Source organism: Sminthopsis crassicaudata, chromosome 6, assembly GCF_048593235.1.
Source record: "Sminthopsis crassicaudata isolate SCR6 chromosome 6, ASM4859323v1, whole genome shotgun sequence".
Taxonomy (NCBI): Eukaryota; Metazoa; Chordata; class Mammalia; order Dasyuromorphia; family Dasyuridae; genus Sminthopsis; species Sminthopsis crassicaudata.
This window is the reverse complement of record NC_133622.1, coordinates 81,859,176-81,884,272: the sequence shown is the minus strand read 5'-3', so window position 1 is coordinate 81,884,272 and position 25,097 is coordinate 81,859,176. Positions and strand designations below refer to the sequence as shown.

The window sequence follows — 25,097 nt, the reverse complement described above, 5'->3', positions numbered from 1 at the left end:
TTTGTATGGAGTGAAGGTTATTCTTATAGAAGACATGATATTTAGGCATTTACTCATATATTTTATTTCAATATGGAAGTATTTGACTTAGCTGACCTTGTAGATGAGTTTGAATGAATGGGAAATAAGAAATACAAGGTGAGAATATATGTGTGTGTGTGTGTGTGTGTGTGTGTGTGTGTGTGTGTGTGTGTGTGTGTTTCTTTCCTTAGTATAATGTAAACTCTTTGTGGACTAAAATTCCTTTGCTAATGTTTTTGTATCCCTAGAATTTAGGATAGTACTTGCCACAGAGCAAGCATTTCATAAATTTGTGATTGATTGAAATGGATTTCTTTGAGAGGCAGTGACTTCTTCTTCTTCAGAGATTATCAGACAAATGGAAGAAGGGGCTAGCAATGCCTAGTCTGATAACTTTAGTCTAGATATCATAGTGACAAGGGTGATGCCGATTTAAAGGAAATTAGGGCCAAAGTTATGCAATTACTTTACCTGAAAAATTTTGTAAGTATTTTTTTTCTTCTTGGTATTATTTTTCATTATTATTCACTTTGAAAGAAACATCAAGACTGGGCTATTGCCAGGAAATATAGTCAAATCTTCCCTCCCTACTTTCATGCTAATTTTTTTTAACTCAGTTTCCCTCAATTTTAGAAAATACCAGGAGTTTTAAAAAGGACCTTTTTTTTCTAAAGAGCAATTTGGACATAGGGAAAAAGGGGGTTATTTTATGGGAAGTTGGGCTCTTGGAATAATGGAAAGATGTTTATGTTAAGTGCAATGGACACATAAAGTGTATATTTACATGATAAACAACAAAAGGGACACATTTTCTTTGGTCACATTTTATATATTATCTTATTTAATCCACCTAACAATCAGGTGAGGTAATTCTTACAAGACTATTATCCTCATTTAGTTACATGACTTGCTCATGTGTGTCAAAGACAGGACCTATATTCTGGTAATCTTAACTAAATTTGGCACTTCATTTCATTATATCATTTGGCCTCTCAAGTGAAAACCAATGCAAATAGAATGACAGTAGTACTGTCACTTAAGCCAATTGGTTCCTTTGAACCACACAATCTAAAAGACATATTAATTCTGATCAATGAAATAATCAACTATAATTCCAAAAGACTGGCAAAAAAAGGTTGCTTACTTTATGATACAGAGTTAATGGACTTATATACAGAATGAGAAATATGTTTATGGATATTAATAAATTTAGGAATTTGGTTTGGCCTGACTATGCTTATGTGATGCAAAGGGCCTTTCTTCCTTCCTTCCCTTTGTCCTTTCAGTAGGTAGAAGAATAGGAAAGAGAAAATAAAATAAATGTTTAATATTTTAAAAAATATTTTCTAAAAACTCTAAGTGCAGATAAGGCATTACAAATTGTGTGAGACAATAATTGGATTCAGTCTCATTTTTTTAAACTTTCTCTTGGTTTTTTCCTTAATTGCTTTTCTTCAAGAAAAAAGGCCAACATTTACTAAATAATGGCTTTCTTCCCTCAGGACAGAGTAACCTCTAGCAAAAATACAACTAAATCTTCTAGGCAAGACAATTTCAAAATTCCAAGAACATGTAACACATTAGAGATTTTACATGTTTCAGTGTCTAGTGACCACTTGTGCTGAAATCTGAATGTGACCAAAAAAAGAAAAAAAACTTCAAGTATAATTTAGAGTGCATGGTCATGCAGTCACTGAGATGCTATAGAAGGGAAATAGAAGTTGTATCATAAACATATCTGGGAACTGAAACATAAAACATCACCTTAAACTAGTTTTATCTTTCTGACTTCAATTTTTTATAATTTTTTTATAATGATTACTTATAAGCAGTGGATTTTTTTAACTGATTCCCAATACTTATGTTTGGAATTGTTGGATACTATTGAGTTTTTGAAAATACATAGAAATCAATGAAAAATGGTGGGAATAATCTGAAGAATTGATCAGGTTTCTCTGATTAATTTTATTAGCCTATATATTCCCTATAATGTATGACCCTATATTTTCTACAGTATATCCCAATGGTTAAGTGGATAATTTTTGGTAATTTCTAGGAAATGGGGTTGCTCCTAAATTCATTAGGTAGCTGGAACTTTTAGGAGAATGAACTCTGGTCAAATGAACTCTTTGTCAGTGACAATCTATCTTTAAAAAACCAAAAACAAGAAACTTAAAAGATTATTGTTTTTGCCTTATCTCTTTTCACTTATTCCCTTTTATTCTTCTCCTAAAGTGCAGTAGGGGGAGAAAAGAAGAGTCATCACACACACACACACACACACACACACACACACACACACACATACTTTCACTTAAGGGACTGATATTGATACTTTGGAACAAAAGCCAATAGCATGCTTTCCCACTCAAATTGAGAAGATAGTTACCAAGAGTGAAAATTCCCAAACAGGAAAATAGCAGCAGCTAGGATAGCATCATACATGCTTTTAGAAGCACCTGTCAGAAGCAAAATGTGTTTGTTCCTGGACAGTGATCCTAAAACTCTGTTAGGCTTTTCTTCCAAGGAGGAGAGCTCTTGATTTCTTAGGCCTTATAATCCAAAAATCTGGCTCTTTAGTCAGAAAAAAGAATAGTTATTGGGCAGCTTCAGTCTTTGGGAATCAGGCCTTCTAGATAGAAAAGGAAAATGCTTGACTTCTTGCTACTTTGGGAAAGAAGAGAATCATCTATGTGCATCCTAAAAGTGGAGGTGCCAAAAACTGATATTATGCTCCATTCTTTCCCTTATTACCTACAGGACTAAATATATATATTTTTCTGTTTGACATTTTAATCCCTTTACAACTTGATACCTTGATACTTTATTCTTTCCATGTACTGTACAATCCAGCTACACTGATCATTTGCCTCATGCACACAACAGTCTGTCTTTCCAACTCTATGTCTATGATCTGTAAGCTATAATCTGACTGTAAGCTCTCCACATTTCTCTATCATAGCTTCACTGACCTCAATGTTCAGGTTAAATCTCAACTTCTCCAAAATGCCTCATAGGGAATGAGACATGCAAAACTGCATTCATTTCCAAATGTCCTATATCAACTGATCCATTCTTTCTATCAAAACCCCAAAGATAAACATTTATCAATTGGCAAAACAAAACTAAGCTAAGTAGAAGTAAAGAGTCAAGAACAATAAGAAATAGGACTAAAAGGGTCAAATAACTTACTGCACAGGCAGAGCTTGGTTGTTGATCAGTCATTTCACTTGTGTCCAACTCTTGTGGTTTTTCTTGGAAAAGATACTGGAGTTTCCACTTTGTTCTCAAGCTTATTTTTTAAAAGAAGAGAAACTGAGGCAGAGTAAGTAAAATTATTTGTTCATGTTCACATAGAAATTAAGTGTCTTTAATCTGGATTTGAACTTGTGAAAAATGAGTTTTCCTAATTCCAAGTCCAGTGCCCTATCCACTGTACCACCAAGCAGTCCCAGTTAACACTTAGAGGAATTTTATTATGGTTCAATGTCAAGATATAGTAAATGACAAAATATGAAAAAGTATGAATTAAATTATTATCTCTCAGTTAGATGATTCTTAGATTTAAATGCCCATCACTACTCTTTCTTTTGAGCTCCAGTCTCACATTATCAATTGTCTGCCTTTTCCTCCCTTGACTTCTCATAGGTGCTTCAAACCCCAAATATCCAAAACCAAACTCATTATCTTTTCCTCTGAGATCTTCAAACTTCCTGTTATTCTGCAAAGGTTTAAAATTGTGGAATCACTTTTAACTTTTCAATCTCTTTCCATCCATATATACAATCAGTTGCCTAATACTGTCAATTTTACCTTCACAACATTTCTCATAGCCATCACCCTGTATTTTAAGTACTTAGCAACTCTGACCCAGACTATTTCAATAGTCTCTTAATTATTTTCACAACCTCTATTCTCTCTATTTTCCAGTGTATCCTACATTCAACTGTCAAAGTGATGGTCCTAAATAGCAGGTCTGACCACTTCACTGTTCTGTTCAATAAACTCTTAGCCTTCTATTATTTACCAGAATCAAATACAAACTCTTATGTTTGGCAGGTTCTATCTTTCTTTTTCCAGGCTATTTTCACACCACACCACTTACAGACATTTAGTATCTCAGGCTAGCATTATGAATGGCTCTTGCATGGGTTTCCTTACTTTCATGACTTACCTACCCCTGCAAACACTGTGTGCATTGTTGGGAGTTTGGCCCTGGCTTATGAGTATACTATTATGTTTGGATTATTCCTAATTTTCATTTCTGTTAAATAAATGTTACAATATAATTAATCTTGCTTTTGTTCTCTTGTTCCATATTTAAGAGTTAAAGGTAGATTGATTTGCATAAATAGGAAACACATCTTTGGGGCTTTAGGAGTGACAGTTGTAAATATAGATATATCTGTACTTAAATCCTTTGCAACTTCTTTATCTCAACTTGTTTATTATAAAACATTACTAAGCCCTTATTAAAATGATGGGAGTAGATGAATATTCTCAGGAGTATGTGGTTACAGACATTAGGGCTTCTGTTCTTAGAGATCTTACAATATAATTTGGATTCAGAGAAAACCAGGATATTAAAAAGAAGCATATAACAATATAATCTAGATATATAATTTGTAAATAGAAGGTAATAATATATAACATAATGCTTTAAAGTTTATAAAGTACTTTGTTACAACAGTTCTAAAACTAGGTAATGTAACACATGTACATTACATATATACATAAGTTGTTCAGTCATTTTAATCATGTGCAACTCTTTGTTACACCCATTTGCAGTTTTCTTGGCAAAGATACTGTAGTGGTTTGTTATTTGCTTCTCTAGCTCATTTTACACATGAGAAAATTGAGGTAAGCAGATAAGTGACTGACCAGAGTCCCATAGCTAATAAATATCAGAAGCCATATTTTAATTCATGTTTTGCTGATTCTAGGCCACTGTGCCACCTAGCTGCCATATGCAGATACATACCCACATATACTTGTGTGTATGTTCATGTGTATATGTTCGTATACACATAAACATACATAAATATTATTTTACACAAAACTCCATGTGTATATATATATATATATATATATATATATATATATATATATATATATATTTATATGCATACACATATTCTCTCTGTCATTATATAGCATAGGTGTACTTGTACACATATGTATATAGAGCATGGAAATCCCTTCAGTGATGCAGACTGGTAACTTACTTATGGTGTTAGAGTTGCAAGGGACACTGGGAGATAGAAACTGGCCCATGATTATACAGCTAATAGTATAGGAGGTAATATCTGAATTCAGATCTTATTGACTCTGATTACTTTTTTATCCAATAGGTCATGATGCAATGCCTCCCCATGTAAACATCAGTATCTTTCTTTTATATTTGAAGATACCAAGGGTCATATAGCTGAAGGAACTTTCTAAAAGCCACTCATCTAAATAAGAATCTGAATCCAAATGTGAAGTGTCTCCTCATCTCCATCACTCCATCACCATCACATCTCCATTAGTGCTCCCACTAATACTGCATGCATCTTCTAATAAACACTTCAATTAGCATTGTGGTAGTTTCCAGATATAAAGCTGGAAGGATCCTAAGAAACTATTGTGCTCAATTATTTCATTTTAGCACAGAGGGTTTACATAAGTTGTCTAGGCTCATTAAGCTAGTATATATCTGAGACAGGATTTTTCTGTGATGACGTCTTTTACAATACTTCTCCCATCTAATTGCTCATTTATAAATGTAGTGATGTGTCAGCAATTATAGATAAATTAAAATTTCAATTTGATAGACCTAATACTCTGTCCCCATTAAAAGTTATGTAATTATTTAATTTCATTTTTATCTTATTACTTTGTAGATGGGATCAAGATTGATGTAATAATCCTTTGTGTGTCTAAAGATTATTATTACTGTATCCCCAATCTCCCTTTTTAGTCATTCTACAAATGAATTAGTATTTTTTGCTCTTCTTTGTACATGATTAGCAGGCTTCTTTTTCTGTATCTTTGCTCAGATTCTTCCCTAGGCTCCCGAATGAACTTACTTACTCTCACCTCTTCATCTTGCAATCTTGAGTTTCCTTCAAAAAACAGATCATTAGCTTTTCCCATAAGGCTTTTCCTGATTTTTCCATCATATCACCTAAAACTTTATGTATTTTTGCAAGTAAATTTTGCATATATAGGTTCTTTGATGGTTAAGGTTATTGATATCTGGTACTCTTTAAAGTGTCTTTCCCCCACTTTTCTCTGTGTGTGTGTGTGTGCGTGTGTGTGTGTGTGTGTGTGTGTGTGTGTGTGTTTGGCACTGGCTGTCAGGAGCCTATATTGTATTTCTTTCTTATGAATTACTATGACATTTAAAAAGGAAACTGAGGCTACCACTAAGTAGGATTCATATTGAGAATTCAATTCTACTTATTCAGCATGTGTCCTAATAACTATGTAGATGAAAATGTGGCTTTCAATTTCATATTTCATATTCTATTGGCGCATTGTCATTTTGAGGATGTAGGCCATTACTTATTATAGTTCACTGAAAAGTAAGCACTCACTTTTAAATAATCCACTTGGAATATTAGCCACTCAAGAGAGCATTTCCAATAATTATCTCCAATTCAGTAACTTTCAAAATCTAGGTTTTACTTGTGTTGAAAGTCTAAAAGGATAAACATCAATCTTCTCTCCATAACTTATTTCATTACATTGTATATTGTTGTTTAATGAATGAGTTTTCAATGATTGGAAAATGAGATATTTAACAATCTTGAATATATTTGGATTTTTTTTTGAGTTTTCCAAATGAAACATATATTGATCTACTTACTGCAGCTCATCTACTCTGTTTATTTCTACATAGGAAAAGAAAAATGGAGAGCTTAGGCAATTATGCAGGTAATCTATGCAGAATAAACAAGTGCTGTGTAAGAGTACAAGAAGAAAACAGTGGATGTTGATGTATTTGAAATATATGTTTCTACAACTTTACCACATAACATTTAATACTCATTCACTAACTTTTTACTTGTACTCACTTTAATTAAATTGAAGTTTACAAATTTTTGGTAAAGCCATCGCTAAAAATAATCCTGATAAACAGCATGGGTAATATGATAAAAATAAAATATTCCTTGTTTTCAACAAGTTTCCTTTGGGAGGCTATATAAACATATATAATTATAAAATATATGAAGAATGAATTACAAATAATTTCAGGAAGAAAGAGAGTGCTGATTTCTGCTGAAATCAAGAAAGACTTTCTGTAGAAAGCGATCTTGAATTTTCTTTAAGGAAATCTATGAGACTATGACAAGGAGAGAAGAGTTCTCAACATAAGGGATTAGGTTCTATAAAGATATGGAGGCAATTTATGGGATGTTGTTTATTGGGAAAGTAAATTATTTGTTGGAATATGAGCTTGGATGAGAGGACTCAATCAGGTAAATCCGGAAATATAAGGTAGAGCCTAGTTATGAAGGGTAGATGCCAGAGACATTTATGTTTGTTCTGAAGGAAATAGCTTCTCTAGGAAAGTGACACTGTCAGAGAAACACTTTAAGAAAAAATCAATTGTACACCTAGGTGGACTCTCATTGTTATTGCTTAATCCCCAAGTGAGATATAGTATGTGGAACACATTGCAGTGGTAAAAATTTAGAAAAGGCAATAGATTTTGAAAAATGTAACACACTGTAAATAATTATATCTCTGGGGAGAAGGGATATATGTAATGTGATAGACAATATTGTCATGAACCTGCTTTTACTTTTTGCAGACTACTTATTTTCTCAGAAACTCATATGGTGGACCATGAGGAGTTAGCACAAGTAAAAAGAATATTGTATTTCTAAGATGACATATGTTGTATTCTGTAGGATAAAAATAAAACAAAATTTTAAAAATTTAAAAGTCAAAGAAGTGTGAATAAAACTTTTATTGGGAGGAATAGAACATGATTTATACTGAATATCTATATTTATATAAGAGTAGATGGGTATACATGCTGATTAAGTGAATTATCCATCGTCACACAACCAGTATATTTCATTAATATATATATATATATATATATATCTATATCTATCTATCTATCTATCTATCTATCTATCTATATATATATATATATATATATAGTATATCTAGACAAACACATATACAGATGTGCGTATCTATGTTTTTGTTCTTATTTGTATATACATGTATAATTCAGTCTTTCTGAGCCATGATGACTGTTATGTGACATTGGAGTCAGAAAGAGCTAGATTCAATCGTGTACTATTATTGAAAAACTGTTTTAATTGTCTTTTTGAACCATAGTAGTTTCTTTTGCTATTGCTAACTATATCTCCCAAATTCCTTTGATCACTTTGTCTCTTTCCTTCCCAGGATTTGATACCAGCATTTTGCCCATTTGCAAGGACTCCCTTGGTTGGATGTTTAATCGACTTGATACAAACTATGACCTCCTACTGGACCAGTCAGAGCTCAGCAGCATTTACCTAGATAAGAATGAACAATGCACCAAAGCATTCTTCAATTCTTGTGACACATACAAAGACAGTCTGATATCAAATAATGAGTGGTGCTATTGCTTCCAGAGACAGCAAGGTAAGAGATAAGCATCATTTTCAGGTACAAATGTTTGGTACTCATCTACATCTTCATCTGCTTAATGCACAACAAAGATTACAATGTGCCATAAGTTACAGTGATAATTGGCCTTTGACTTATATTGAAAATAGTCATAAACAACTGCACAAGAGAAGATAGGTTTGCAGGAGACATACAATATGCTAACTAAGATGTGAAATAAGAATTAATATTTTATATTTATTCATTTCATTAGGCTTTCCATTATGAACCATGCTCCCACAGAGCACAAGAAGCACAGATTGATATTAGGAACTGTTTTTAAAAATCATTCAAAGTGATTCTCTGTTTTGCCGAAAGTATAAAAGAAAATCTACATTTCCCTCTCTCTCACTCAATATATATATATATACACACATATATATATATGTGTGTATATATATATATATATATATATACATATGTCATATATATGTGTGTATATATATATATATATATATATATATATAAATTTTTGTCTATCTGTATTACTATATTACTATGTTATGGAGTTTTAATATTCTATTTTGTGATCCTATTAAATGAATTGAATGAACCACAGCATTCTCCATAAAGTTATCTGTACTCATTGGCTTTAAAATGACTTGGCTGTTTCTAATGTTTCTAAGATAATTTGCTTTTATGGGAGTGAGAAGGGGATTAGGGAACTATCTAGCAACAGCAAATATATTTATGCTTAAGAAAGAAATGGACTCAGTACTGTAGGGAGGGAATTATTCGTGCTTCATGCCAGCCCCATTAATAAATGTGTGCGCCCACATGCCCCCTTCAAGTCAACTTCATTCTTTTCAATAGCCATATGTGAAATCTTTATTTTAGCATTGTGGGGCAGAAACTGGGCATCTATTAGTTACCACTGGTGGCAAAGAGTTTTCTAGGGCAATGACATACAGAATATTAGTTATCTATCTAGTTATATGCCTACCTATCCTATAGAGAGAAACCATGACCTAATAAGGATCCCTTCCCTCTTCTATAGCTTAGCTAGGGTACCACATCTTATGAAGAGACTTTCCTAATTGTATCAAATTTTAGTGCACCACTTCTCAAAATTGTATATCTTCATTTTTCATACAATTTGTATCTACTTATATTTCATCATGTTGTATCATCCAATAAAGTATAATCTTGAGGGCAGAAACTGTTTCAATCAAGCAAAAGCATTCCTTATGTACCTATGGTTTAACAAATACAAATAGAAAGATTGGAAAATGTTATACTTCTTTCAATTTTATCTTCTGGAGTCCCTTTCTCCTGGTACTTTTTAAGTATTTAAAAATTAATTGTGGACTTACTGGTAACTGTTTGAAAAAGTTCATGTACAGATTTAAATTAAGGAATACTAAACACTGAGATTGATGCTGAGATAGAGGAAAATATCAAGTTTTCTAATTGCATCATAGGAAACCAACGAGTTTCTTCTCTGAATGTACATCAAATATACTTCCAGAGTGTTCATAAAAGAAAACTTGTATGATAATCCTACTATCATTCTTGTGCTTTTATATCATACATATTTCTTACATCCAAACAGCACACTTTTAGTACTACTCAAATTCATGCCAAACCATAGAAAACCAATATAAGTCATTTAAATATATGGGAATCTTACATGTTCATCTCTCTTCCATACAACATTAATAATGGCATAATGATTAGTGAACCAATGATTGTACATAAAGGGATCAATAGTGCTTCAGTGAAGTTTAGAGAGGTGATTTACATTAGTAAAATCCCTTTAATCATACAGACAGCCCACTGCAGTGCATTTATTTTCCAGATGTCTTTTGGGAGGAGTAATTTTACAACTCTATCCAGCTACAAAATTATTTCAGTGAGTACTATTGACAGATAATATTGTAAAGAATGTCAAAACCAAGCACAGGTACCATAAAATTGATTTGTGGTCCTTATGTTTATGGTCACCATTAATATTTTAAAATTTTGTGTATTTTACAATGTTGACATGTCTGAATCCTTAATCTGTACAAATAGATAAAGATGTTCTTCATAAAAAATGTCAATACTGAATAGCTACTTTGGTTATATTGACCAAAGATTCATAAAGAAAAGTTTATGTGTTTTGCAATATCTTCTTTATCTGCTTTATGTATGTTAAGTACTTTATTAATCACATTAACATTACCTAGTCCAGACCATTTATGCATGAAGACATACTTATTTTAATGATACTCCAATAGACTGAAAAAGTTATGCCCTTCCTAAAATGTCTGGAAAAATTTGACTCATTACATTCCTTGCTTTTATCTACTAGACAAAGTTATAAAAGACATTTTAAGATAATTGAGTAAGCCCCTCATCACCTTCTCATCTCCACAGAAGCTCTTTTTTATTAAGTATTTATTTTAAAATGGAATATTCATGCAATTTATAAATGACAAGTCAATTTTTAAAAATTTGTCACCTCATAAAGGAATAATTCTCATTCTTATCCACTCACTCCATAAAGGATTACATTTTCTAGTCGACTGCATTTTTATGAAAAGTCAGAGGGTCCATGTTAACAAATTTTAAGATTTTTTCAAATTATATTTAGGTTAGAGTTGAAGGCCAAGGATTTGAGTTCAAATACTGTCTCTGCCACTTATCACCTATGTTAGCTTGGCTATGTCACTAAGCCATTCATGAATTTAATTTCTATCTACAAACTAGTGAATTGGGCTAAGTGACCTGGCTCAATGTAAATTTCTAATTATCTAATCCGAGGTACAAATCTCATCATGCATGAGTAAAACATCATCAGTGAATTTAATTTTTGAACATTACAGATTCATTATTTGACTCATTAAGGCCAATATATTAATATGTAAGCATATTTTCAGAGAAGAGAGAAAATAATTAAAATAGTTCAACTTTGATATTTGCTTCTTTGCTTGCTAGTCTAAGAGAAGAGCATGGGAATATCAGTAGCATGTATATTATACATAAACGGGTTTGCGTGTATATTTATATATATATGTATATAAGTTCAAAAGTAATATGAGGGCATTACTGAATATTCTACATATGGAAATCCTAATCCCTAAGGAGAGGTATCATTTAATTAATATGAAGTTATTAGTGATATCAAAGATTTTCATACAAGTAAGAACTTTTTGTGGTCTCCTGCCCTGGAAAAAAAAGTTACTCCATTGAACTTTTAAGAAATTTTATTGGACTCAGGAAGATTGGATTAAATTCAGAATTCACAACATAATCATATATGATAGATGACTTACATAGTTGAAGTTTGCAAGATGCTTTATGTACACTATCTCATTTGAACTTCCTAGCAAACCCACGGTGGTAGGTTTCCAAGATATTATGATTTTGATTTGATAGATGAAAAGACTGAGGATAATAGGGGGTAACTATCACATAGATAGTGTCAGAGTGAGATTTGAATCCAAGGTTTCCAATGCCAATATAGCAGAAACAGGCAAAGAATTAGAAGTGCACAGTTACATATATATAACAAGAGATAAAATAAGTAGAACAGTACACAAGACCCATTTTTTAAAGCTTCATTTTCTTTGGGAGAGAGATAAATATTTCACATACTATGCAGTCTTCACAGCCTCTGAAGTGAGGTAAAAACTGTTCACTCATTTCTTTCTCCTACATGATGCTAAAAAATATAGGATACAATGAAATAGTCACATGACTTATTCTGGATGGTAGAGAGACAAACCAGATAAATTCCCAAAGAGAATATATAGCCATTAGTTTTTAAATGTACTGAAACTTTTGGTAAAAATTGACTGTTTATAATAAATTTCTGTAGGCATACATATTGTAGTAAATGATAACATATGAACAATATACAATATTTATGACTTACATACTTTTAGTTTCTTTTACATAATACTCATCCACAATTTTCCCCAGTATGCTGCAAATTTTTAATATCCCCATGTTAGATTCTCTAGTTCAGGGTTCACATCTTTAGTTCACACCTTTAAAAGAGTTCACACCTTTAAATGAGTTCACATTTTTAGACTTCTGAAAAGGAGGTTACACATTTAAAGGAGTTTACACCTTTAAAGAAGAAAATTCATTGGCTGTAGGAGTTCCCACAAGCACCTGGAGTACTCACAAGCCCATTCTCTGGGAGGATAAAAAGAGGCAACATTGAGTCTGAAGAGCAGTCTAGATTGGGCAGTCTGGATTGAGTCAAAGAGAAGATATCCCATGGATTCGCAAGTCCAGCAATCCCACTCTTTTGGAGGGGAAGGCTTCAGAAGCCTCCCAAGAAACCTGCTCACAGAGGAAAAGATAATACAGAAAAGAAACCTCTTCCCAGAGAAGGATTATAATTGAGAGACTACAGGACTTTACATCCCCATTTAATTATTGATGGCTGACTCACAAATAACCAAAATTATGAATGTCAAGGAATGACTGTACTGTAAGTCAAGGCTCAGAATCTCCCCAGCCATAAGTATATTGATTGTAGATAATGTTTGGGGAAAGACAGTGTTGCTCAATAGTCAAAGTACTTCTGATTCTATCAAGTCCCAGAGGAACAGTAAAATGTTTGAGTTAATGACTGGCTTTTAGTTCAAAAGCAGTTCAGGTTTCTCAGTGTAAAGAATGCTCCTTAATCTTAGAGATGAAACAAAAGTTTTTTTTCTTTAACATGGAAAGGAGAAAACTCTCAAAATTGTGATCTAAGCATCTAAAAGATATTAACAAATTTGACATGAACCACTATGGTTTTTCCTAGGCATTTACTTTTTTCTTTAATGTTGTTAAACTTTTTGTCTAAGTTTAGAATTTCATAATTGTGAGGAAGATATATTCCAACCAATTACAAACCAAGATCATGGTATACTCACCTTTGGATATCTTATTGACAATGGGTTTAACTACACATTCCTTATATTCCAATCAAAGGCACTAAGCATCAATAAAATAAACATAATGCCAAGAATAATTCTTCTTCTTAAATAACAGTAAAAGGGGAAAAATCTCTAAATTTCTAATGGTCATTCTATGTCATAGTCAACAATGCAATAAATTATTTGGCTTTTAGATGAAATATAATGGATTGGGATGAAAAAATGTGACTGGCCAACAGTCAAATACATTATATACCATAATTTACTTTTTTTTGTAATTTCTTTTTTCTTGGAGAAGGTAGGTGGCTTAGTGAATAATGTACAGTATCTGGAGTCCAGAAGATCCATCTTCCTATATTCAAATTTAGCCTCATCTACTTACTAGTTGTGTGACCTTGAAAAAGTCTCTTAAACCTGTTTGCTTCAATTTTCTCATCTGCAAAGAGCAGGGAAAGAAAATGGCAAACCATTACAGTATATTTGCAAAGAAAAATGCCAAAGGGATCATCAAGGTTTAACTATAGCTGAAAATGACAGAACAGCAATATTTATTTTCCCTTGATCAAGAAAGACGAAGAGAAATAAAATTAAGGTTTTGAAAATATATATTTAGTAGGTAAGAGAAAACATATTTTTGTGTGTTTGTTTGCTATATCAATTTAATAAATTTATTGCCCCCTAGATAATGTATGTGGAGAGGTAGGTTTGCTCAGCAGATAGAGAATTGACTTCAAATCTAGAAAGACATAGTTTCAAGTTCTACTTAAAATACTGACAGTATGAATATGGATGAGTCAGTGTTCAGGGCAATTTTCTATGACTCTATGATGCAGAAGAAGTATCTTATCTGCTGTAGTAAAGGGTAATTAACTTATCTGGTTATTATTTGGAATTAACTTATAACTCTATGCAAAAGAAGTCCCCAGTACTTTTTCCTGTAATGTTCAGAGGAGTTTAATATATTTTCTACATTTTTTGCTTTAAAAAAGGAAAAAAAAACCTATATCATATAGAGATGCCACTGTTTTCTGCAAAATCAATAAATAGCATACAGTAGACTTGCATTTCACATCTTAATTTTTTAAAAATTAATGTTAAACTTGTATTTTTATCTGGTTTCTTACTTTGTAATTCTAATGATCAAAGTATTCATTAAGAAGAGAAGCATATGAAATAGAGGATTTGAAGTAAGAACTAAGTTCCAAATGAACTCTGATCTTGATCAATGTATTGCTAGAAAAGTATTTTAACTTTCTGATTTTCAGTGTCCTATTAAATAATACATAATGACTAGATGTTGTCTTAAGTCCCTTTTACCTCTAATTCCTGTGAAGATATTAATTCACACATCCATAGGACTTACATATAAGATTTAAAAGTACTAGTTGGTATAGTATTATTACTGGGCTTAAAATCAAGCCAGAGTTAGAATCCTGCCTCAAAAACTAATTAGCTTTTGTCCTCAGACAAGTAAGTCATTTAATCTCTCTATTTTAATTTTTCATTTGTAAAATGAAGGAAGCAGAGAAATTAGCATTTTCTTACTATGTTTCTTATGAGTATAAAATTCACAAATGTGTAATATGCTTTCCAAAACTTAAAACATCATTAGCTACTACTATTATTATTATTTATGTCCTAGTGAAAGACAAGAAAAGTATAAGAATCACAGAATATTCGAGTTAACAAAGTTTTCAGAAGTCCATTTTATACTGATTAGGAATCTATTCTATGGAATCCTTGGTAATAGGTTATTTAGATTTGACATATTGTCCACAACTTCCTGAGGCAATCTAATCCTAAATGATAGAAAATTTTTCCTGCAAAACTTGATTTACCCACAACATTGAAATTACATTTATAGAGAACAAATAAGAAACAGTATATTATGTATATGTTATTTGATTCTTGCTGAAGCTTTATTGCCCTAATTATCTTTGAAAGCCACGAAATTCATTGTGTGATTGACTAGTTATAGAAGGAGCATTAGAGATCATGGACTTAAAGCTGAGGCCCTAGAGACTATTAGCTCCAATCTTTTCATTTTATGATTGAAAAAAATTAAAAGAGGAACAAAGAGGTAAGTATCTACACAAAGGTCACACAGCTGCTAAGTGTCAGAGATGAGATTTGTATTTAAATTGTCCTGAATTCAAGTGTAAGCTCAATACAATATATACCACTCTTCATCTCCAAATTAGTCAAATAACATGGTTATTCATGAATTGATTGAAATGATAATTTTAAGTCAAATAAATTAAAAATGTAAGGCAGGGTCAAGTTGAAAAAGTAAGGACAGGGATTTATTTATCTGAATGTGTTTCAAATTCCCCTCCAAATAGCATTAAAATGATATCTCAATTTATTTTGAAGTGGCAAATCAACAAAAAGAAAGGGTGTGACAATTTATATCTCAAGACAATAGTTAAACAAGAAAAAAATCTGACTCACTGGGGTGAGAAGGGAGGAGCTATCAGCAATCCAGTTCATGCCACACCAGCTCAGATAGTCCATATCTCAGAAAGCCTGTAGCAGACCTTGTGAGCACCTGTTCACCAACAGCAACTTCCAGAGCTCTCAGTCCACAGATGGTAAAAAGTTAAGATAACTGGTGAGATAGAGATTACAGAAGATCCTTTGATGGCATTATTTTGTTGCATTGCCTATATGTACTTCACAGATCAAGAAAGAGCACGTGTAAGACTGTGGCTCCTGGACAAAATTCCAAAGTTGAAACTCCTGTTTATGGTCACTCGCAGACCAAAACACAAGCCAGAAAACCAGTGATCACATCTCTTTTTACATTATACTATGTTGAAAGAACTGAAAACTTATAGACCTCCAGAACTAGTTCTGAAAATAAACAGCATGAAAAGTAGTAATAGAACCCAACATTAATGTGAAGGTAAAAATCAAGAAATACCCCGGGAAAAATGAGCAAACAAAAAAGGACTTCACTTTATAAAGTTATTATAGTGACAGGGAAAGAGTAATGATACTAAAGTTATATAAACCAAGTGGTAAAGCATATTCTTAAAGAAGATTTTAAGCCATTTACAGGAAGAAATAGACAGAAAAATGATATTAGTGGGAGACCTCAACCTTGCCCTCTCAGAGTCAGAAAAACCTAACCACAAAATAAACAAGAAAGAAACTAGGGAGGTTATTTGGATGGTAGAAAACTTCAATATGATATATCTCAGGAGAAAACTGAATAGGGATAGAAAGGAATACATAATTTTCTTGGCAGTACAAGGCACCTACACAAAAATTGACCATATGTTAGAGCTTAAAAACCTCACAATTAATTGTAGAAAGAAAGAAATAGTAAATGCTTCCTTTTCAGACCATGATGCAATAAAATTATATTCAATAAAGGGCCAAGAAAAGATAGACTAAAAACCAATTGGAAATTAGATAATCTAATTTTGAAAAAGGAATGGGTCAAATAACAAATCACAGAAACAATCCATAATTTTATCTAAGAGAATGACAATAATAAGACAATATAATGAAACCTATGTGATGCACCAAAGTATTTCTTAGGAGAAATTTTATATTTCTAAATAGGTACATGAATAAAATAGAGAAAGAGGAGATCAGTAAATAATTGGGCATGCAATTAAAATGTTAGAAAAGAAACAAATTTTTAAAAATCTATTAAATACCAAATTAGAAATTTTGAAACTCAAAGGACAGATAAATAAAGCTGAAACTAAGAAAATAAGAAGATAAGAAGGGGAAAAAGCACTCTATTAATCAGAGGAATGTATTAATTGGCTTAATTTAGCCAATGAATAGTTTTATGACATTAAGGCATCAAATACATTATTCTTAGCATCATGCCAGGCTGAAATGTATATTCTAGTCCAAGTCTTCATTTGTTTTTTCTTTATTAGAAATAGTAATACCTATCTCACAGGATTATTGTAAAGAAAGTTATTTTTTTATTCTTAATAAATCCTTTACACTTTGTAAACATGGAAAAAAATTACAGGAAAATCCTCAGAGGAAAACAAAAGTGAATTGTTCTCCAGTGAGAAATAAAGAATTATGGAAGAACTTAAAAAGGATTTTTAAAAATCAAATATTACATAGAAGGAAAAATTGGGAAAACCAATGAGAGATATATAATAAAATAAAGGGAAAAGTATCAGTAGTTTGATTTTTAAAAAGCACAAAAATTATAAGAAAAAAAATTAAAAACAGGATAAGTCTCATGAGAAAAGAGGAGTAAAATCCACTAGGGAGAATGCCTGAAAAGCAGAATTAGGCAAAATGTAAAAGGAGGTACAAAAGCTCAATTCCTTGTGAATTAGAATTTAACAAATGGAAACTACTGACTTCCATTATGAAACAAAACAATCAAAAGAATGAAAAATAAAGAAAAATGTAAAATATTTTATTAAAAAATAACTGTTCTAAGAAATAGATTAAAGAGAGATAATTAAAATTTATTTCTGAAAACTATAATTTTAAAAGGCCTACAAATACGTGTTCAAGAAATTATCAATGAAAATGTCTCTGATATCCTAGAAACCCCTAGAGGGTAAAATAGAAACTGAAAACTAAAATAATTTCTAGAAACAAATCCCAAAATAAAAAATTCTGGGAATATTATAACCAAATTTCAGAGCTTCCAAGTCAAGGAGAAAATATTACAAGCATCCAGAAAGAAGGAAACAAATTTCATGGAGCCATAATCAGGATAATACAAGATTTAGCAATATCTATATAAAAGGATCATAAGATAAGAGTATGGTATTCTGGAAATAGAAAGGGCAATGGTGCTAGAATTACAACCAAGTATCACCTACCTAATAAAACTTAGTATATAAATCATTTCTGATGAAAAAAATCAAAACTGAATAGAAAATTTGACTTTCAAATATAAGGCTGAAGAGAAACATAAAAAAAGTTGAAGAGAAACATAAAAAAAAAATCAAAGAGAAAGAGAAATAATAAAGAATTCAGTAAGTTTAAACTATTTACATTGCTACATTATAAGGATTATTAGGAGTATACACAGTCCCAGGGCATGAGTGTGAGTTGATTATGAAGAGATGATATTAAAAAAAATGAGTTTAAAAAGAGGGATGCATTGAGAGAATCTAGATTTCTATTAATAATAGAATTGGGTAAAATCTCACTTTATATGAGGCAAGAAAGAGGTTTTATAATAGAGACAAAGATGGAAGAAATGAGGGAGATTCTTGAATTTTATTCTCATCTGAGTTGGCTAAAAAGGAGTAATAAACACTCAGTTGCATATAAAAGCCTATCTTACTCTAAAAGGAATCAGGCAGGGACAAGGGCAGTAGGGAAGGGAAATTGATAGAAGGGATGGAAGATTGGAATAGCAGTATTCAGCATCAAGACACTTGAGGAGGCACAGAAAAAAAGGAGATAAAGATAAATGGGAGGAAGTTAGATGGAGGGAAATACATATTTTGTAATTATGGCTGTGAATGTAAATTGATGAACTCACCAATAAAATCAAAATGAATAGCATAGTATATTACATGATGCAAATATAAAGGGTGATACTATAAGTAAACTTACTATAAGTAAAATACTATAAATTAAATTACTATAAGTAAAATGGTATGATTTACCTTTTAGTTCTTTGAATAAGGGAAGAATTTATAATCAAACAAATGATAGGACATTGTGGGATATAAAATGGATAATTTTTATTACAATGAATTTAAAAGTTTATGCATAAACAAAACTTATTCGGCCTAGATTATTTAAAAAAAACAGAAAATGAGAAAAATTTTTACAAGTTCTCAAAAAGCCTCATTTCTCAAGTACATAGAAAATGGAATCAAATGTAAAAGAATACAAGGATTTTCTCAATTGATAAATAGTCAAAGAATATAAACAATTTTCAGAAAAAGAAATCGAAATTAGCTATAGTCATATAAGAAAATGTTCTAACTCATTAATTAGAGAAATGAAAATTAAAAAAAAAACATTGGTGTACCAATTCACATTTTTTGGTTTAGGTGAAAAGACAAAAAGAAAGAAAGAAAGAAAGAAAGTTAATAAACATTGGATGGGATGTGGGGAAATTGTAACCATTTTGAAAAGTATTTTGAAACTATGCCCAAAGGGCTGTAAAATTATGTCTATCTTTTGACTGAGCAATACCACTACTAAACTATATCCCAAAGAGATGAGAAAATGAGTGTGGGGAGAGCTTATCTATGCAAAAATATTCCTGAACAAGTTGCAACACATAATTATAATAGAATAGAATCATGATGTAAGAACTGATGTCATAGGATGCTTTCAGGGAGAAAAAAGAAAGAAAAGAAAGGATAAAACCTTCAAAGTCATACATGTGATAAAAACCAGGAAAATTTTGTGCACAGTAACAGTATTTTATATGATTTTTAGTTGAGAATGATGTAACTATTCTAGCAATGCAATGAACTATTAAAATTCTGAAGGACTATTGATGAAAAATTTCATCCACCTCCAAATAAGTGATGAAGTCTTAATGTAGACCAAATAATATTATATTTTTATTTTATTTTTGTTCAGTAATTTTTCACAACATGAATAGCATGGAAATGTTTTATATAACATGGAAATGATATATAACATATCAAATTTCTGGCCTTATCAATAACAAGGAGAAGGAGGAAGGCAAGGTAGAGAATTTGGACATCAAAAATTTTTAGAAACGAATGTAAAAATCATGTACATATAATTAGAAAAAAATAAATAAACATTATTACACAATACATTTATACTTGGTTAAAAGCTTCCCCCCCAATCTCTACACAACTTTTACCTAAATCAATTCAAGTAAATCAATATTTTTTCTTAAATTTCATCAATCACAAAGGATAAATACTAGCTTTCTGGAAGTGCAGGAGGCAGGAGACCCATTAAGGAGTATGGTCAAAAATGGAATGTCTCATTTCCAGTCCTTCTCAGCCTTTAAATACCCTATTACAATTATATAATTACTTCATACTGATTACGTGTGAACTAGAGAACCCTTACACCACCATGCTAAGTACTTAGTATATGTACATTAAAGAACCATCATCTCATCAATTCCACTGAGTTAACACCTTGTTGTAAATATCCTTGTTTCACATATGCTTCTTCAGAGTTTTGGCCCTCTACTGTTTTGCTTATGGTTTTCTTTTTTTTCCCACTAAGATAAGTTTATATATTCGATGCTTTGCTTCTTAGAAATACTAAAATATAGTATATCTTAGAAAAATCTAGGTTATTTTTCATTTCTATATTTTGAACAGAGAAGGTTTCAACACAGGTGATTTCATGAAAATTAATATGGCTTCTCTTAATAAATTATAACCTCTATAAAATTTAAGAGTTGATTTAATCATTTATTGTAGCCAAAAATTCCACTCACTGTAATTCCACTCACTGTTAGTACAGCCACTAGTGATATGTCTTCTCAGGTTGAGCAAGGCCAGTCCTGGGCTCGTCCTAGATCTGCCACTGGTCCATTTTGGAAGCTTTGAGCTTCCCAATTTTTATGGGATTTGATGGAACTAATGCTATACTTTTGGATCCTCAAATATCTCAGCACCTCCATGTAATGGGATGAAGGTAATGAAATAGAAGTTTAATGAATAGTCATGGGCATTCAAGGTAGAAGAGAAAACTAAATGGAAGAGTAAAGAGAAGACTGAATGCAAGTTTTGATTCAGATGATTACAATCTGTGTGAGCCTGAAGAATTCACTTAATCTTTTCCTTCCTCAGTTTATTCCCTGATAAAATGAAGATAATAATAATAGCAACTATATTAGAAGTTTGTTGTGAAAATTTAATCACATAGCATGTATTTTTGTATGTTCAAAAATATTTTATGAAATTCATATATCAGTTGGTAAACAAACTTTTTTTTTAATGATGATTCAATTGATGTTAAGTTACTTGCCCAGGCTGAGATTGGATATGAGCTCAGGTCCTACCAATTTCAGGGCCAGTGTTCTACCCAGTTCTCCATTTAGCTGCCCTCAAAAACATTATAAAAATAATTGCTTTAATGATAGGAGGAACATCTATAGAGTAAAGGATCTTAGTCTCCCATTCATATTACTTAATATTACTTAACTTTAAAAATAAGAAAACTGAAGCTCAAAAATTATACCCAAGGTTACTCATGCAGTGAAATTAGATTTGTAAATCAGGTTTATTGAATGAGGAAAATAATGAGAATCAGAGGATATCAATTTTAAGTGAATTCAGTGGTAAACACAATGAACAAAAGACTATTTGTACTTTTAGCTTCATATTTGTTCAACATATTTTTCAATTTTTTCTTTCTAACTTTAATATTAAAACATCAAATTTAATATATAATTGGAAACTTTCTTCTTCATGAAATGAATTATCTTTTAGGATGGAAAAACTTAAGAATTGAATGGATTTTATTTAATTTTAAGAACTTAAATTCTTATATATACTATGTATACATATATATATATATATATACACACACATATATATACACACACACACATATATATATATATATATATATATATATATATATATATATATATATATATATATATATATATACTGCATAGAGTAGTGTGCCTAGGATCAGGCACATCTTTCTCAGTTCAAATATGGCTTCAGACACTTATTAGGTTTTTGACTCTGGGCAAATCACATCATACTGTTTGCTTCAATTTCCTCAACTATAAAATTAACTGGAGATATAAATGACAAACTACTCCTGTATCTTTGCCAAGAAAATCTCAAATGGTTTGGACACAAACTCAAAGAATTTGGACACAACTTTAAAGACCAAATCATTACAACAAAGACAAAATACTTGTAATAATATAGGCTTCTGAAATGCCTGAAAATGAAAGATGTACTAGAAGTACCCAATCAGATCGATTCAACACCAGCAAATGAAATGGGATATGAAGGTATAATTATTCAAATTTTTTAAAGAAATGATATAATTTTGCTTCTAATTTATTTATATTTCTATACAATATTTTCCCTCAGTAAAAATATAAACATTTAATGTGTACCTACTTCATTTCTTCATTTCCCTTTTCTTATAAAACAGTAACTCTAATAATTTAGGTGATGGATGATGATGATTATGGTGAATGCCATACCATAGATGATTTCAATATAGTGCTAAAGAATTTTGATCTGTTAAGAGCAATGATGCTTTAATATCCCAATCATCAAAACCAGCAGTGGATACAATGGAAAAGATCAAGAGAAATCTTGCTCATGCATGAATTTAGGAGTAAAAGGGACTTTAGAATACAATAGAAAACTTAGACCTGGAACCCCACCCCAACCCTCCCAAACCCTAGGTGAAGAAACTGAGAAAGAAAACATGATTTAATAAATAAAATAACCAACCAAATAAAATAAAACTAAGGCAGCATTTTCAATCCTAGATTCCAAATTCCCTTGCCTCTCAAAGAAATACTTTGACTCATTTCTCAAAAAGGAATTGGAATTTTTAATGATATAATATGAATTAAAGAAACCCCATGTAAAATTATTCTTTAAAAAGTCATTTGTAGGGCAGCTAGTTGGTGAAGTGGATAGAGCACCAACCCTGAAGTCAAGAGGACCTTAAGTCAAATCTGGTCTCAGACACTTAACACTTCCTAGCTGTGTGACCCTGGGCAAGTCATTTAACCAAAATGCCTCAGGAAAAAAAATAATTTATAAAGATGATATTTAAGTGTTTTTACATTTGCCAGGCTTGGTTATATTATTTTTAGTTTCTCTGGAATAGAATTTAATTTAACTTCACTGTGATTTGAAATACTATTCTCATGATATGTAATATGTATGTATTTAAAACATGTACAATATACATAGAAATTATTTATTTATATGCTATCTAAAATTAAATCAAATGCAGAAAAAGAGCTTTAATTTGTGAATATTGTCTTATATAGCTTGGAATTTATATAATACAGCTTGAAATAATGTTGACAATATTTATTTACACAGTTATCCAGTGACCACATACATCTTCCCTGATCCCTTGAAATTTTCAATTGTGGGGAGGAGAATTTAGCCCACCTAACTGATTCAGTTTGGATCATCTTACTCAAATATCAAGATTAATGATAATAATGATGATAATAATACTTTGATTGACTATTGTATTTTGCGTAGGTGCTTTCATACTTTTTCTGACATTTGAGGGTCCAGAAGATGATCTGGTATCAAAATAATCATGATAATTGCTACTAATAATTGTTAAAATAAGGTGAATTGTTCTAAAGACTGATATATGTAGAATCTAAAGGCAATATAGAGAAAACTTAAATCTTAAGAAACGAGTATTATATTTTCTCTAATCAACTATAATGCTTAACGTAACATTTTTAATGTCATTTCAGACCCACCTTGCCAGACAGAGCTCAGCAACATTCAGAAGCAGCCAGTGGTAAAGAAGCTCCTAGGTGAGCAATAGATCATTCTTTTGAAGGCTTTATTGCTTACATAAATAACCCCAGGGAAACAGCAACATAAAATCAATATTAATCCAACAAAGATAGACCACACTAAATTTCAGCAACAAAATTTATGAAGTTTTTGAAAGCTATTAAACTTACTTTTATTACCTTACCTATTGAAAGATACCATGTCTGTTTTATTACCCTAATATAATGTTCATTTTTAAATTTATTAAGTAAAAAAAGAATCTTAATGCTAAAGTTAAAACATCAGCAAAAATGTTAATTCTAAATCCATTCTTAGATTGCATTTTAAGGACTTGGGATTGGGGGATTCTGTTTAAGTTTTTAAGTTAAATATATTTTGTTTCTAAATTTAAAAATAAGGTTTAGGTATTTCAATCATTTTTATTATTTTTATAAATTTAAAAATATAAAGAATATGCTTAGTGTTCTTTGAAATATGTACATTTGTAGCATGTCTCAGTATATTTAATATATAAATTATTCTCAGTTATTATTCCAATGTGTAACCAATACACTCCCTATACTTTATCTACAATATCATACATATATCTGGGTTCTTACAGAATAATAATCCTTTCATTTTATTTTAAATATTGAAAGTGTGATGCTACATGTTTTTAGTTATGTCAATTAAATAAAAAAATCAATATGTTTCTTCTAGGTTTAAGGTAATGTGTTACATATCAGATTTACTTACAGAAGCAATATGGTTTTTATCTCCAAGAAACTTTCGTTTTTATTGGAATCACATGACTTTTTAAATTAGTTGAATTTTTCTATTTCCTAAGTAATATGAATCTATTGAATTTGATGAGTAAGCCATCCTTAATTAAAAAAAAAAACAGCATTTATTACTCCACAAATATACAATTGAAACATGAGGAATCACAGAGCAAAGAATCATAATAGTAATGAAGACATTGACTATGTCAATAAATGAAACAATTTACATGATATTAATGTTAACTGTAAGGTCTGTTGCTATGTTATTATAAAGGAAATGGTTCGTTGTCTTAACACATGGTTCTTATGATCTCTGTCATTTTTGTCACTTTGGGAAAAAAAAGTATATTTTTGACCCATATCAT

The 25,097-nt window shown here is 31.0% G+C and overlaps 1 protein-coding gene across 2 annotated transcripts in view; it reads left to right on the top strand.

The window, feature by feature from the left end:
- The window catches only part of SPOCK3 (SPARC (osteonectin), cwcv and kazal like domains proteoglycan 3), a 618,678-nt gene that overhangs the window by 586,721 nt on the left and 6,860 nt on the right, over positions 1-25,097 (top strand). For both annotated transcript variants that reach the window (XM_074275104.1, XM_074275105.1), the window contains exons 8-9: positions 8,431-8,652; positions 23,926-23,988. In XM_074275104.1, coding sequence (XP_074131205.1) covers positions 8,431-8,652; positions 23,926-23,988 — 285 coding nt within the window. The remainder of the gene's footprint in view (positions 1-8,430; positions 8,653-23,925; positions 23,989-25,097) is intronic.